Source organism: Thermobia domestica, chromosome 16 (genome assembly GCF_964235325.1).
Source record: "Thermobia domestica chromosome 16, izTheDome1.hap1.1, whole genome shotgun sequence".
Lineage (NCBI taxonomy): Eukaryota > Metazoa > Arthropoda > Insecta > Zygentoma > Lepismatidae > Thermobia > Thermobia domestica.
Window position 1 is genome coordinate 182,228,748 of NC_137469.1, and position 14,745 is coordinate 182,243,492.

The following is a 14,745-nucleotide window of genomic DNA, read 5'->3' on the forward strand; positions in this document are numbered from 1 at the left end:
GTCCTTCTTCTTCCTATTCTTCGCAAGATATATCCAATCTAGTTGGCTTTTGTACGAAGGATGGTGGCTAAAAGCGTTCTCGACTCTCCTATTCGTTTTAAAACATCTTCGTTTATTACTTTTTCTGTCTATTTTATCTTCTCCATCTTCCTCTAACACCACATTTCGAAGCTCTCGAATATTTCTTCTCTAACTTCCGTAATGTTGAAGTCTCTGAACCATACAGTTCAATGCTCTAGATGTAGTAGTTGACCAATTTCTTCCTTAATCCAATGTTAAGAGTGATCTTTTCTTGTTGAATGCGTCGTTCGTCAAAATATTTCCCAGATATTTGAAATTGATACTATGGGGATGGTGGAGGTCCATTATTTATTTATTTATTTATTTATTTTCGTAAGTGTAACCATAAATGATTGTCTTCTCAGTGTTGCGGATCACACAAAATTCAGTTACTCAAGTCGTGGAAATTGAGGAAAAGTCAGGGAATTAATCAGTAATGGAAATTCAGAGAAATCAATATCAAGTTTCAGTGTGAGCCATGTTAGTATAGTATTTAGTATATATGTTGACAAAATTTGATGACTGTGTAAGGAATTGAATAAAGAAAGAAAGAAAGCCAAGGAGAGATGTTTGTTCGAACAGAGCATCTTACAGATATTAGCTATCGATGCTTCCTGTACTCTATTAGGTATAGTTAAGGTGTTAGTTGGGAAGTTTAACGTCTCTTATATGTGACGGATCTACAATTCAGCTTGCGATGCAAACTATATGATGTTTTATCTGGAATTGAAGTGGATCTCCCACGGAGAAAGTTGTAACCGTTTAGAAAGCCCAGTAAACTACTAGTACTTATTATTATTATTATTATTACAGTAGACTCCCGAGTATTCGGCTCGCGACTATCCGTCCTAGTTTTCTTTTATCGTAATTAAATGAGGAAGGCAAGACTTTGCATTGGCAACATTGCCAAGGCACTGGAAGCGGGCGTCTGCTACGATGTATGCAAAATACAAGTTTTGACAGCAAAAGGAGCAGCGTTCTGCTCCTTGCTCATTAATTCGTCAGTGTGTAACGGACCTCAATACAGTGTGCTTGTCGCTGTTCCTGATTATAACTGAACAGTAAGTTTTTGACTCTTATCTCTTAGGGCTATCTTTTCATATCTGTGAACTGTAAAATAAGTTTGAGTCAATTTTCTTAAGAATTAGGCCTACGATTTTCGCTAATGTTTTGTTTATGTTTCCTGCATTTAAGTTAGGCATTACAGAATTCATGTTAAAATATGAACAGTTTACATATACTGTACCTATTCTTTAACTTTTTTTTTTTTTCTCTAATAAATTCTTGAAACGAGCAGTGCAGTACATAAACATTTATAAACTACCAGCACAGAGCCAAATAAGAAGTGAAAAAATACGTACTCTATTATAACAGTGTTTTGGTATAAAAACTTTGTCTGTATTGGTGGGCAGGATTGGCTGGTTTATACCAAGGTGGTTTAAACCATGGTTTAAAACCAGCTGTTTTTTTTTTCAAAAAAACCAATTGGTTTAAACAAAAAAAAAAAAAAAATGCTTTAAATCGTGTGAACTTCATGGTGACGTTTCCACATCACATCAAACCACCCGCATTACGTTTATCTACTTTTCACCTTTTAATGAAGGGGTCCCGCGTTCAATTCTCGGTCGAACCACAACCCATCTTTCAAGTGTAAACCAAGTAGCGATTCGAGGTGTCCCTCTAAGCGAAAGTCTTTTCAGTGATAACTTGGTATTTCATAAGGATGTTAAGCCTAAACATACGAAATGAAACCAAACTTATATATTTCTACTTGAAGGAATGCCTGTTGTTTTATAAAGAAGCCAAGGTTGCTTAAATATGTTGATAGAAATTGGCAAAATTTATCAACTGCCTACGTAGTTTCCAACATCAGCTTGGATTTGACTTGGTTTTAATTTTATTGAGTGATATCTACATACCAAATTTGTAATTTAATACCTCAGTTTTAGCGTAGTGATTATGATACGTTGACCTTAAAATTTTACATACAAATACAATTAAAGTAATAACAGGATTTTCCCAAAGACGGGAGTTTCCCGATTTATATATAATTCTGTATAATGTTTTTACTTGTATAATTGTTTATCTTTCTGTCCTTCTGAAATGACTCTTGACAATTATATTAACAACTAGGCCTATGTAAAGATCAGTACAACGTATTTTTATCAGGAGTCCTTCATGAGTGAGTCGGCAATCGCATTTGTGACCAATTAGTCCCGGTTCCGTGTCCAAATGGACAATTTCTCTTGGATGTAAGTCGAGAAGCGGTTTGGATTCCACTTTAAGCTTATGTGACCCCTTCCAGCATAACTTTGTTGTTGCATAATAACACCAAGGCGAAAGAAACTCATTTCTGTTCATATCTAATATAAATACATAGAGTAAATTAATTAAATGAAAAAAAAGTTTAAACCAAAAAGCCTGTTTTTTTGTTTTTTTCAATAAAAACCATGGTTTTTGCCAACCCTGTTGGTGGGGGAAGAAATGAGTTCAGAGAACTTCAGCCTATCCGGCCTGCCCTTCCGCCATATTAGGCCAGAAACTCTGGAGTCTATTGTACTATTGTTCTTATTATTATTATCACTATTAATGTGATTGTTTTCTACTGAAGACAAAGGTCAGCCTGTGATAGAACCAGTGATCAAAAGCAGGGAGAAGACTAAACAACTGGAGGAAAAGGAAACGAAGAAACAAATAGTAATGCGCATGGACATGGATCTCTGGAAAGTAAGTGGAACATTAACGATATGTGATTTTAATGGAAGCAGTTAGAGAAAACTTTGATAAACCACAATTTCTCATTGTATTGAGAGAAGCATTTGGAAGAAAGAATAGGACAGTTGTCTGTTTGAATATAATTTTCTGTTGAATACGTTATTCATACGATAGTTTGGCCCCCTCAACTTCTTGGGTATATGGTATGTATGGACAAAGGAACCTATTTCAATGCTGATGTATCAACATTACCAAAATTTCTATTTATGAAGTTTTCGTACTGACTTAACTTTACAGTCTTGATAATCATAGTGTAAAATTCTCGTGATATGAGCTGAGTTGGCAACCTTTTAAACAGCAACTTTTTAAACCCCACCCCGTGTTTAATTTTGATTATTTGTTTGCAGTCATTGATTGATGAAGGTATATTGTCAGACAACAGAAAGTAGTTTCAGACAACAGAAAACATGATCATGGAAGAATCAAACAAATCAATTGCCATAATCTATTATCAGGTTGTATAAAAAGTATTGAGTCTTTTGCGCACGAGATGGCGTTAGTGTTCCAAATCTTCAGAGTATATGAGTTGCAGTGGGTCAGGCGTAACGTCATTCAACAGCTAACAATGGAAGCTAGTAGAAAAGTGTCGGAATACCTACCTACAATCAGATGTGAGGTATTACGCCGTTAAGATGAGTAACTTTCCGCAAAGTTGCACTGTATTGTACAATTTTATTTCGATCAAGACGCAAATGCTGTTCAGGTCCTTGAAGAAATTTGTGCTGTTTATTGGCAAAATACAATACCAAAAGCAAGAGCCAAAAGATCGTTGAGTCGCTTTCGTTCTGGATACTTTGATGCCCAAGATGTTCTTCGCAGTGCGCGACCAATCAGAAATATTGTATGATATTCTGACAAAGTCGAGCAAGGTTGGCATGTAAGATTGGCCAATAAACAGCCATCGCCAAACAGCGTTAAACCATTTAGAGAAAGGTGGCTGCAGAAAGAAGTGACATGATGGAACTCAAAAACATTCACTTGGTCGAATTTGTATCCGCGAATCTTTATTGAAATATAACGAGCTCAAGTCATTTCTGAAGGAGCTCCACTGACTCCCAGGAAATTTTTGTGGGATTGTAAGGGGGTGTGGTTCACGGGCTGCTGCTGCCGAACAGAACGATAAACTCATTAGCACAAGTGACCTAATGATTGGAAAAAAACTGCTGGAATTTGTCGACAGGTAGCACCAGGCCGCATAACAACCATCGGCTGGGAGGTTTTAGTGCTTCCAACGCATAGCCCGGACATGGCACCATCCGATTATCATTTGTTCCGGTCTTTGCAAAACTCCCTCAAAGTTTCGAAAGAGGCCTATGAAAAAGCACGTGTCACAATTTTTTAACCAAAAACCACTGAAATTCTGTAATGACGGAATAATGATGTTGCCGGAAAAATGACAGATCATCGAACAAAATACGTTTTCATAATGTGTTTTCCAAGTAATAATAAATGTATTCTCAATTTTGATCTCCAAAAGCTCACTACTTTTTAGACAACCTGTTATGTTTCTATCATTTAGTTAGAAGTCCAGGAAAAATATTATAGTTGCTTTTGTTAATGTCAACGAAGTAGTTAATTGTAATATATTATTGACTGGTTTCTGTTGCCGAAAGGCAAAAGTATAATAGTTCGGAGGTTTAGAAGATGGTGAGTTGAAAGCCAGTCGAGGTTATAATTAAAAACGAATTGTTGAATTCATGCATATTAGTATTCATATTTCTGTATTAATAGTTATGTAGTACTCTAGTGATGGAGGAAATGTAAATGGGAAGTGGTTGCATATTATATCTAGTTCTGTGTAAATTCTTTTTTCAGAAAATAATTGACGCCTACAAGATTAGAGAACCAATGATAAAACCTAGAGATGCAAACACGAGGCGAAAAAGTCAAGCAGGGAGAAGTTAGTGAGTGAGCCACTCGAGGTATATCCGTTTGCCTAAATTATTAGTGAATATACATAGATGAAAAAGCCAGAGATTATTATAATAATAACACCTACTTTCCCCGTGAACCGTTTTGAAAACTGACGTGGAAAATATGGTGTCAAGTACTTGAGTGATAAATATTTGTACATAGTGCGTCTAAGTTTCGAGACGGGTGGCGTAAAAAGGACACAATAACTATAACCTCATGTTATTTCACATGGGTCCCTCCTCTTTTGATACAAATAGTGGTACAAGTGTAGAGCCGTAAGATCCCTTTCATGAACTTTGTTGTTTGATCCTTTTCAGTTCATTGGTGACAGCCACCTGGATATCATAAATTGAATCAAACCTCTGCCCCTTCAGTTTGGATTTAACCTCAGAGAACAGAAGAAATCTGATGGGGCCAGGTAAGGAGAATAAAGTTGACTGCCATCTCCTCATTCCACGATAATCATTCACTTCTATTAATCCGCCGTCTCCTTTAGCCTACAGAATATAATTGTGGAATAAAACCAGAAATTTCATTTCATTTCAACAACATACAATAGAGAAGGATACAAGTCTGGGAATATTCAGTTACATGACGATAATATGTGTATGTTACTATGACAGTGATCTGTAACTTGTGATATCATTTTCTTCTATAGCCAGATATGCCTATTTGTTATTTAGTTTGGGTCAGACATGAATATTTATTTAGACTTTTTACAGTTAATTTAGAACATTAATTTTTCATTCATTCAATTCACACTTCGTTATATATCTACCCTAAGCTCGTCTTTGATATAATAAAGAATTACTTAAACATAACTCACTAACTGTTCAAAATGATATAATACAGAATACGATATATTCGAGTTTATGTATTTTTCGAAGATAATGTACTGTAAAGTTCTACAGAATCTTCTTTATAAACGAATATACACACACCTTTGGCGTACCTTTGATGTTCTAAATTAACTGTAAAAGGCCTAGATATTCATGTCTGGCCCTAACTAAATAACGAATGCAGATCTGGCCATAGAAAAGAAAATGATAACGTAGTTACAGGCCATTGTTCATAGTAACATATACATACTGTCGTCTTAGTTATCTTCTCAGTTCCCTCAATTTTGCGTTAGCATCAGGCAGCTCCATCCCTCGTACAGTAAGGTGAGTCAAATGTGAAAGGATCCTGCAGAGGAAGAAGGCCTTATGGGCATATTGCACGAGTCGTTAGTTCCGATAGTGTGGATGGTACCCCAGCCATCCCTTATTTCAAGGGATTTCTAGATCATGGCTTGGGCGGCTGCGATTGATTGTGGCCATACTATCATGGGTCGGGACGCCTTGCACGTAAAAGGCGATGTCCCTTGCCTTCCAACACTGGAAATGCTAATAGACTCAGAGACGATGCTAGAGGGAGCCACCCGACTACACTTCAGACATGTAATGAAGCTCATGTGATACAAAACTGTTTTCACTATGAAAAAAATAAAAATAAAGTAAAACCAGACCAAACCACTTGCCGTATACATGGTTTCAGATCAAGAGAACCCTGGTTCCAGGAATTCACAGATCACCCACATGGCTCTGACCCTTGTCAACTGGCCATAAATCTAAGAAAACAAGAGGCGACCCTCGGTTAGAAACAGAAAAAGAGATTGCCAAATGTCCCCTTTTCTCAAGATTTCTTTCAGTCTTGAATCACTCTTCGTGTTAGTGTGTTCGGTTATAATTCGCTACAATGTCAATGTTTTTCCGACCTTGGTTAAACAATAACACTCGTAACGGGCAATATTTGGACGAAAATCCGGAGCCCGGGCCTTCTTCACCAAGAACTCCGACGAAAGAAGATAATGTTGTAGTTGGGAGGGGAGCTAAGTTGCGTAAGCAAACAGTAATGTTAGTGAAAAATGTGAATTTTTTTTTTACGAAGTGTCATTGATAATGGTGGTGTCTTAACTTCCAAAAACTTAAATAAGTTATTAACGCAAGCGACTGATGTTAGCATTAGTACTATAAAAAGAATTTGTGGGAAAATTAGTGTGAAAAAACTATTCGACACCAACGAAAAACAAAGTTGTAAAACAAAAGCTTCAATTCGATAAAATTGACGATTTCACAAGGAAGGCAAATCTCCCACAACGGAAGCGCTAATTGAAGCAATGAGACTTAAGACAGCTAACACCGAATACAAGTTTCCATACCAACGCACCACAGTTTATCGCCTGCTACGAAGTATGGGTTTTACATATAAAACCTCGGTAAAAAAAATGTATTCGTACTGAATCACCACATGTAATTGCATGGCGATATAGATACCTGCATAGTATCAATAATCTTCGTGCTCAGGGTTATGCAGATGTGTACCTCGACGAAACGTGGTTTGATAGTCACTCCTGTCGGATGAAGAACTGGACAGACGATTCGGACAATTGTGCTGTAACGAGTCCTGGGAATAAAGGTGATAGAATTGTTATTCTACATTGCGGGGGTCCTTCAGGTTTTATTGACGATGCGCTTCTAATAACACACAAAACAATGGCTGATGCTCCAGCAGATTACCATGGTAGCATGAATGCAGGTATCTTTGAGAATTGGTTTGAGGAGAAACTTTTGAAACGCCTTGAGACACCATCTGTGATTGTTATGGACAATGCCCCGTATCACAGTCGTGTTGTCAACCCAAAACCAACCTCTTCCTGGAAGAAAAGTCAAATTCTTAACTATATGACCTTGCATAATATCCCCATTCCTAATCCTGTTCCTATAATTCCCGTTCTCCTTGAAGTTATACAAGAGAACACTTCTGTTACCAACAGAAAAAAGAAATATGCGGTGGACGAATTAGCTGCAAAATATGGGCATATTGTGCTACGTTTACCACCTTACCATTGCGTCCTCAACTCCATCGAAATTTTGTAGTCAGAACTGAAGGGTAGGGTTTCGTCTCGAAATTTAAGGAAACGACCAGTGGGGGAAGTAATACAACTTCTTAAGGAGTCGTGCAATCGTGTGACGCCCGAAAAGTGGATAAATTATATCAAACATGTAGAAAGCATTGAAGGAAGTTACGAAAACTTTCAATCTATTTTTGATGAAAGGATTGAAATCTGTGTACAAGTAACAGATTCTTCAGAAGATGAGAGTGATGATGATGGTAGCTCATAAACAAGAAAGGTAAGAGTTTACTACATTTTGATCACACACATATTATTGTTGAAATATCATTATTATTGTTAGTAGTAGTAAAAGTAGTAACGATAATAGTATTGCTATGTTAAATCTATCACAAAAAGTAATAACATTATGTGTTTATTTTTCACTTGTTTTCCTTTCTTGTTTCTTCTTCTACCTAATGACATGGGACATCTGGCAACAACCACCAACCATCGTCCTAACAAGGGATGGGTTGCCCTTTTGGTAGTGGTGTGAGAGAAGGCTCACATGTTTTGGAATTTCCTATAAGAGCCCATTTTATGGGCCTGAGCCTGCTCCAGCGCCATCTGGACTACGTCCAGTCTAGTGGCGAGCACCTGTCCTTAACAGCCGTCACATCTTGTTTTCATGTGACACCCCAATTTGCCTCACGACGCTCGATGGACGCCGAAAATTGAGAAGCACCGGCCGGGAATCGAACCCTAGACTACAAAAAGCAAAATAGATGTCAACTCACCCCCCCCCCTCAAAAAAAAAAAGTCACTGCGGTTCTGTTTGGTAGGGAATTTCCCTCCACCAATAGATAGTCTAGAACTAGAATATGGGCATTGCTGTTGATCTGTTAAGAAAGGAACCTCCCAGTGTACATGAGAGAGAAGAAGTGCGCTTATAGTTGGAAGTCATGCAAAATCACTGGGTTCTACGAAGTTAGAGATCAGTGTAGCCATACGGCATATACAGAGTATGAAACAAATATAAAAAGTTTTATTAAATATGAAAATTGTCAAAATATTATGAAATACGAAAATTAAATAAATATATATATTGATCCAACATACCATAAAATAGTAAGATCCTTGAAGAAGTGTCTGGACTATTCCATGTAACAATGACGTATTGCTCTGTTGTATATTTGGTCTAGGAATTAATTCGTGCGGGTGAACAAGAGATGGCGCAACGAACGGAGCGTCCCACAGTTCCGTGTATCCACACATGTGTTGCAAACCCCTGTCATCGCGTATCGTTCGTAGTATAGGGCAGTAGATTAAAGCGTCAACAACACCAGTTTGTAGTTAAGTGAACATGGCGCAATTTGTGCCTGATAAAGTGTTTTTGCGGGGTGTCCTGCTGCATTACTTTAACATGCAGAAAAGTGCGACTGAAAGTCATCGTATTTTGGTGGAAGTGTATGGTGACCATGCTCTAGCTGAGCGAACGTGTCAGAAGTGGTTTGCACGGTTTAGAAGTGGTGATTTCGGCTTGGCAGACGAAGAGCGAGCTGGACAGCCAAAAAAATTTCAAGACGAAGAATTGACAGCATTGCTCGAGCAGGATTCGTGTCAAACGCAGGAACAACTTGCAGCAGCATTAGGCGTTGATCAAACAACAGTCTCCAAACGCTTGAAAGCCATGGGAATGATTCAAAAGATGTCACATTGGGTTCCACATGAATTGAAAGACAGAGACGTTGAAAGACGAAAAACCATTTGCGAATTGCTGCTTCAACGACAGAGCACAAAGGGGTTTCTGCATCGAATTATTACGGGTGATGAGAAGTGGATCCATTACGAGAACCCTAAACGAAAAAAGGCCTGGGTGAAACCAGGTGAACCAGGTCCATCACAACCAAAACGAGATATTCACTGTGCAAAGGATATGCTGTGCATATGGTGGGATATGAAAGGTGTGGTGTACTATGAGCTGCTGCAACCGGGTGAAACTATGAATGGAGAAGGTTATCGACGACAATTAATGCGTTTGAAGCAAGCTCTGGCCAGAACACGACCAGAATTGGAGAACAGACATGATAAACTTATTGTTCAACATGATAATGCTCGCCCACATGTCGCAAAACCGGTCAAAACCTATTTAGAAAATGTCGGATGGGAAGTTTTACCCCACCCGCCGTATTCATCAGACGTTGCTCCTTCGGACTACTACTTGTTCGATTGCATGAACAACGATTTGATTGGACAGCGTTTTACTTTTTCAGAAGATATCGAAACATGGGTCTCTGACTGGATCGCTTCCAAGGATTAGGACTTCTTTCGCCACGGAATCCGTACATTGCCTGACAGATGGGCGAAAGTGGTGGCTAGCGATGGACAATACTTTTCTTAAGGTATTTATGTATTTTGTGTTTGTACTACAGCTTCAATGTGTGCGTACCAACCGCACGAATTAATTCCTAGACCAAATAGTTCTGAGTGATTCTCTGACAATTCTTATTAATTTTTGTAAGTTTTGCAACATATTCGGTATTGCGCTGATCATTTTTGTTTTCTTCATTTTCCATTAATATTATGCCATTCTTGAAGTTCGAATGCTACTCGAAACGTCTCGGATAGGGTATTACTTCATTACTGTAACTTGCTGAAGCGTTCGAAGAAATTCTGTTGGAGATGTACCTAATTTGATACACAAAGGGTCTTTCCTGGTAACATAGTGAAATCGGCCCTTGATCCAAGTTGGGTCACTATTGGCCAAAAAGGTTACCCTTGACCTTAAAAAAAAAAAAAAAAAAAAAAAAAAACTAACTAACCCCTCTCCTTACCAAATTATCTTATTATACATGCTCAAAATTGAATATTTTTTTAAATTTTGGTAGGGGTAGTCAAAAAATTTGAACAGAACATATCAAATATATCTCCGCAACAGTGCTTCCACTTCAACTGACTTTTGCACAACAAAGTTATATACAGCTCGCAGTAGAGAGCACCACTGTGTGCGGCCACTGAAGCAAGCACTGATAGATACGGGGGACCGACGCGGGCTATGTGTAACTTTGCAAGAGTTGGTTGAAGTGGAACCACTGTAACGGAGATATATTTGGTGTTTCTATTCCGAAATGAACAGAATCGAAGCAGCCAAAGAACGACAGAAGCAGAAGGGACGTAAGAGAAAGGAAAATTGTGAACTTTCACAAAGAATTGTTTGAATAGGCCCTCATCTTGAGGGTCCCTAAATGGTGGAAAAACTGTGCGAAAAACACGTTTGTTTTCAGTTTTTTCTTTCTTTTTGACAATGTTGCCACCATTTTCAGGCTCCGAAAAAAATATTTGTACCTAACGGTATAAGAAATTTTTTAACCCAAAAATTAGGAACGTCCCCCCCCCCCAAATTTTTCTACACTTTTTTGACATTTTCAACACGCAGAAAATGAAGAAAATACGCATTGATGGTTTTCAAAAAAAAAAAAAAAAAAAAATTGCACATTTACATCTAGATAGTATCTACAATCTGTGAAACTTTGAAAATTTTTGGACCACTTCCACCAAAATTAAAAAAATTATTCAACTTTGAGCATGTATGATACGATAATTCGGTAAGGGGAGGTGGTAGGGGGTCAAAACTTTTTTTGAGGTAGTTTTAGGTCAAGGGTAAACTTTTGGGTCAATAGCTACCCAATTTGGATCAAGGACCGATTTCACTATCTTACTAGGAAAGACCCTTTGTTATTGTATTAGTTTATATCATATTGAGATTACGAGTGTGACCGTGCTTGAATATTAGTATTAAAGACCTTATGCAGCACAACTTTTAATGCTCACAGACCGATAGTACTTTTTTGACGTATTGACTCATATGTTATTGCTCCCACCAGGCGTAACCTCTTGCTGGCTTTTTTTCTGTTTCTCAAATATTTTCGAAAGTGCTTTTGTTAATGCCTCCTGTTACTAAGTAGAACGATCCGACACAAAAGAAAAAATGAAGTTTCTTTTCTTCAGTATCATTTTAACATGTTTATTAGGAACGGGCAGGATACTTCAAAAGTTGTGTTGTAATACACCCAATACTTCACACTTAACTTTGCACATGGTGTAGCGTATGTGACATAATCCTGTATTAGGTCAAACAAGGAGACAGGAAGTTCGCAGGATTTACAAAGGGAACGCCGAAACTTAGGCTGTAGATGATGACTGATAATAATTCACTCAGTTACGTAGTATCTACTCTAGAGGAAAATCACATGAGAAGAACAAGGGAAGATGATGATATTTTATGTTCGGCTTCAATGGAGGGATGAAGACGATGCTGTAATCTGCTCTTCGAACGTTGAATACATTATATTAAATAAATAAACTACTTCTCGCTATCCCACCGTTTGAATCCTATGAAAAGTTATTTCTCGTTATGTATTACTGTTTTGCTGTCTGGGCATCAATCAGTATCAGCTATCAAGCACTTCCGCACGTAATATCGGAATATGGGTAGAGATGGGATCTATCTTTATTCTGTCGTGATATATTCGAACCAGAAATAGCAGATTAGCTTCAGAGAACATAGAGCGGAAAACTAATTCCATTTCATTTTTGTAATAAAAGGGGAAGTCATAATAGATGTGATATGATAGAAGATAGGATGTATTGTTGAGACGCTGAATCGGTGTTAAAATTTTTTTCCGATTCACCGTTTTTGATGTGATACCTATCGACGGATGGACGGACAGATACAGAATTGTTGTGTAGAACTTCGCATATAAATTACGCGTCTCACAGTTTGGAAGTTTAAAAAGATTTATGTTTACCTAATTTTTGTATCCTATTTCCCCTCACTATTTATGTGTTTTAAGTATGAAACTGGATTGAGCCAAAAGCTTTGAATATGTATACTACTGCCCCGTTGAAAGCCAAGATTTTGAATATTCCATATTTTTCTCATCTACTGCAGACCGATTATTTTGGTACAATAACTTTCCTGCCATGTGTCAAGGTAGCACTAGTATCTAATGCATAAAATTTGATGACAGTTGAATTGTGACCTGAGAGGTACTGCAAATGATATGTCTAGTTATATTTGTACAGTTGATAAAAAAGATATTTTAGTATAGCTATTGCATACTATAAACAAAAGTGTGGAAGATGAGGCAGGGCCAGGAGAGGTGTGTTCATGAATGGCTCCAACAATGTGAATTGGTTCATTGTTATCTTGATAGATGCGTCATTCACCAGTGATAACGTCTGGAACATAGAATACACGTGGTTACCTGAAATGTCCACATAATCACGGCAATAATGGTCCTGTGGGTATAATCACAAGACTCACGGAATAGCAGGAAATTGGGATCCACATCATCATAGAGCCACTGACAGTTTTCATGGTAGCGAGGAGAGTTCGGAACACATGCTTCTGTCAGAGTCTGCCGTACGTAAACACATTCCGTTGTTAGAAATACGCATTACGCATTTCAACCATTAGCGCCACTTTGCATATTGTCGGTACCATTTTCGTCGCGTTAAAGTGTTGTTACCGCTAATCAGTGGTTTGGTAATTAGTATTCTTGTCGGACTGTGATAGTTCGTTCGTTCCAGCTGCTGAGTGACTTCCGCATTCTCTTGGCAATTCTTTCTGACGATCTCTTTCAGTGTTCGCCAATTCTTGTCACTATGGCTTCTATTCCGTCCACTATTACTCTACGGCGTGTGATCTATTGGTCGTTGCCTCACTTTGGACCTAGCATACTGCACTCTGTAGATATACTTCTAGCAACTAACCGCAAACCCACAATGTTGCCTCTTTGGATGTTGCATGAGCACCGTCTGCTCACCCCAATCTCGCTTGACGTACCATAGAGATCACCTAACACGACGAACAACAGTTAAGCGCTGTACACACATTTTACGTATTACTATGATTGTTTCATTGTTTTTACAATCTGTAAGCGATTGGCGTCTGAAGAATCAGTATTTGTAAAGATTATCTTGCATTTGAATATTTCTAAAGATCTCTTAGACATAGAATGAACCCAACAAATGATGATTCCATTCTTTATTTCAGGATGTTGCTTTGTTGAGCTGTTAATTCAAGTGGAAAGAATTTGAAGACCCATCGGTTGGAAAGTACAAATGAGAAAGTAAAATAAAGCAATTTACTGTTCCTTTGTTGTGATAAATGAGGTTTTATCATGAGCATTATTCAGAACATTTTTATTTTAAATGTTTCGTGTGCTATTTGAGTCACAAAATTGTTTTAAGATTATGAAATACACATTCCAATACTCTCTTCAAATGAATATATATATTTTATGCTACGCTTGCACTTGTCTTTCTTTTAAGTGAAATTTTGTCAACGACTACTGAATAAGTTAGGCTGTAAAATAAAAATAAAATTCATTTGAATGTTGAAGATTGTCAAAAGAGATTATATGCACAGATGTTATTGTTCTCGTGAAGTGCCTTTATTTAAGCTGTTCGTACACTTGAGTCTGTAAGTGCACGGCAACGACGTATATTCAACAGTACAAATAAGAACAAAAGGAGCACGAATTACATAGATCCGTTAGTGTGGTGCATTTTTACTCCAAGTTTAAAAAGAAGTTGTCAAAACATTTAACTGTATCACAAATGATGATATATATTTTGTAAATAGGTTGTATTTGTTTTTATTATTTGTAAAATGTAATATTATGTGTTTGTTGCTTAATACACGTTTTAACTTTTTAACTGCATTTCTTAATACTGTAATTGCTTATGTATTATTTGTATCATATGAATATATTCTTACAAGGGAGGGTCACGAAGTGGCTCCGCTGAGATCCGAACGAGACAATTGTGTTTGCATTTGATATATTATAACTAGACGAATCCCAAAGTTATACGTGCCACCAGGCGGAATATCGCTACAAAGCTGAGAAAATAGTTTGAACTGGGTCACTTGTTCGGAAACTGTTGGGTAAATGGAAAGCTCGGCGAACATATATCCCATAATTTTCAAAGACACACTTTTTGGGATTAAAATAGTTTGTCCCAGGGGCCCGGACGGAGTCCAACTCAAAATTTTCAAATGACAAAGGAGGTTAAGTAGCACATCGTTTGAAAGCTGTTGTAAAATGAAAGAAAATGGA

General features: G+C 37.6%; 2 protein-coding genes across 2 annotated transcripts in view; both read left to right on the top strand.

Annotated features, from left to right (window-relative positions):
- Positions 1 to 14,344, top strand: part of LOC145673537 (EP300-interacting inhibitor of differentiation 3-like) — a 69,388-nt gene extending 55,044 nt beyond the window's left edge. The window contains exons 6-8 of the mRNA XM_081743335.1: positions 2,672 to 2,787; positions 4,651 to 4,757; positions 13,680 to 14,344. Coding sequence (XP_081599461.1) covers positions 2,672 to 2,787; positions 4,651 to 4,740 — 206 coding nt within the window. The 3' untranslated portion in view covers positions 4,741 to 4,757; positions 13,680 to 14,344. The remainder of the gene's footprint in view (positions 1 to 2,671; positions 2,788 to 4,650; positions 4,758 to 13,679) is intronic.
- On the top strand, positions 7,149 to 7,667 carry LOC145672706 (uncharacterized). Its single transcript, XM_081741877.1, has one exon. It carries the CDS (start codon positions 7,149 to 7,151, stop codon positions 7,665 to 7,667), a length of 519 nt encoding a protein of 172 aa, XP_081598003.1.
- Positions 14,345 to 14,745: the final 401 nt, after the last annotated feature.

What these genes read in the sequence shown, in the direction of transcription:
- LOC145672706 (XM_081741877.1), top strand. Translation starts at nt 7,149, where the DNA reads ATGAAGAACTGGACAGACGATTCGGACAATTGTGCTGTAACGAGTCCT.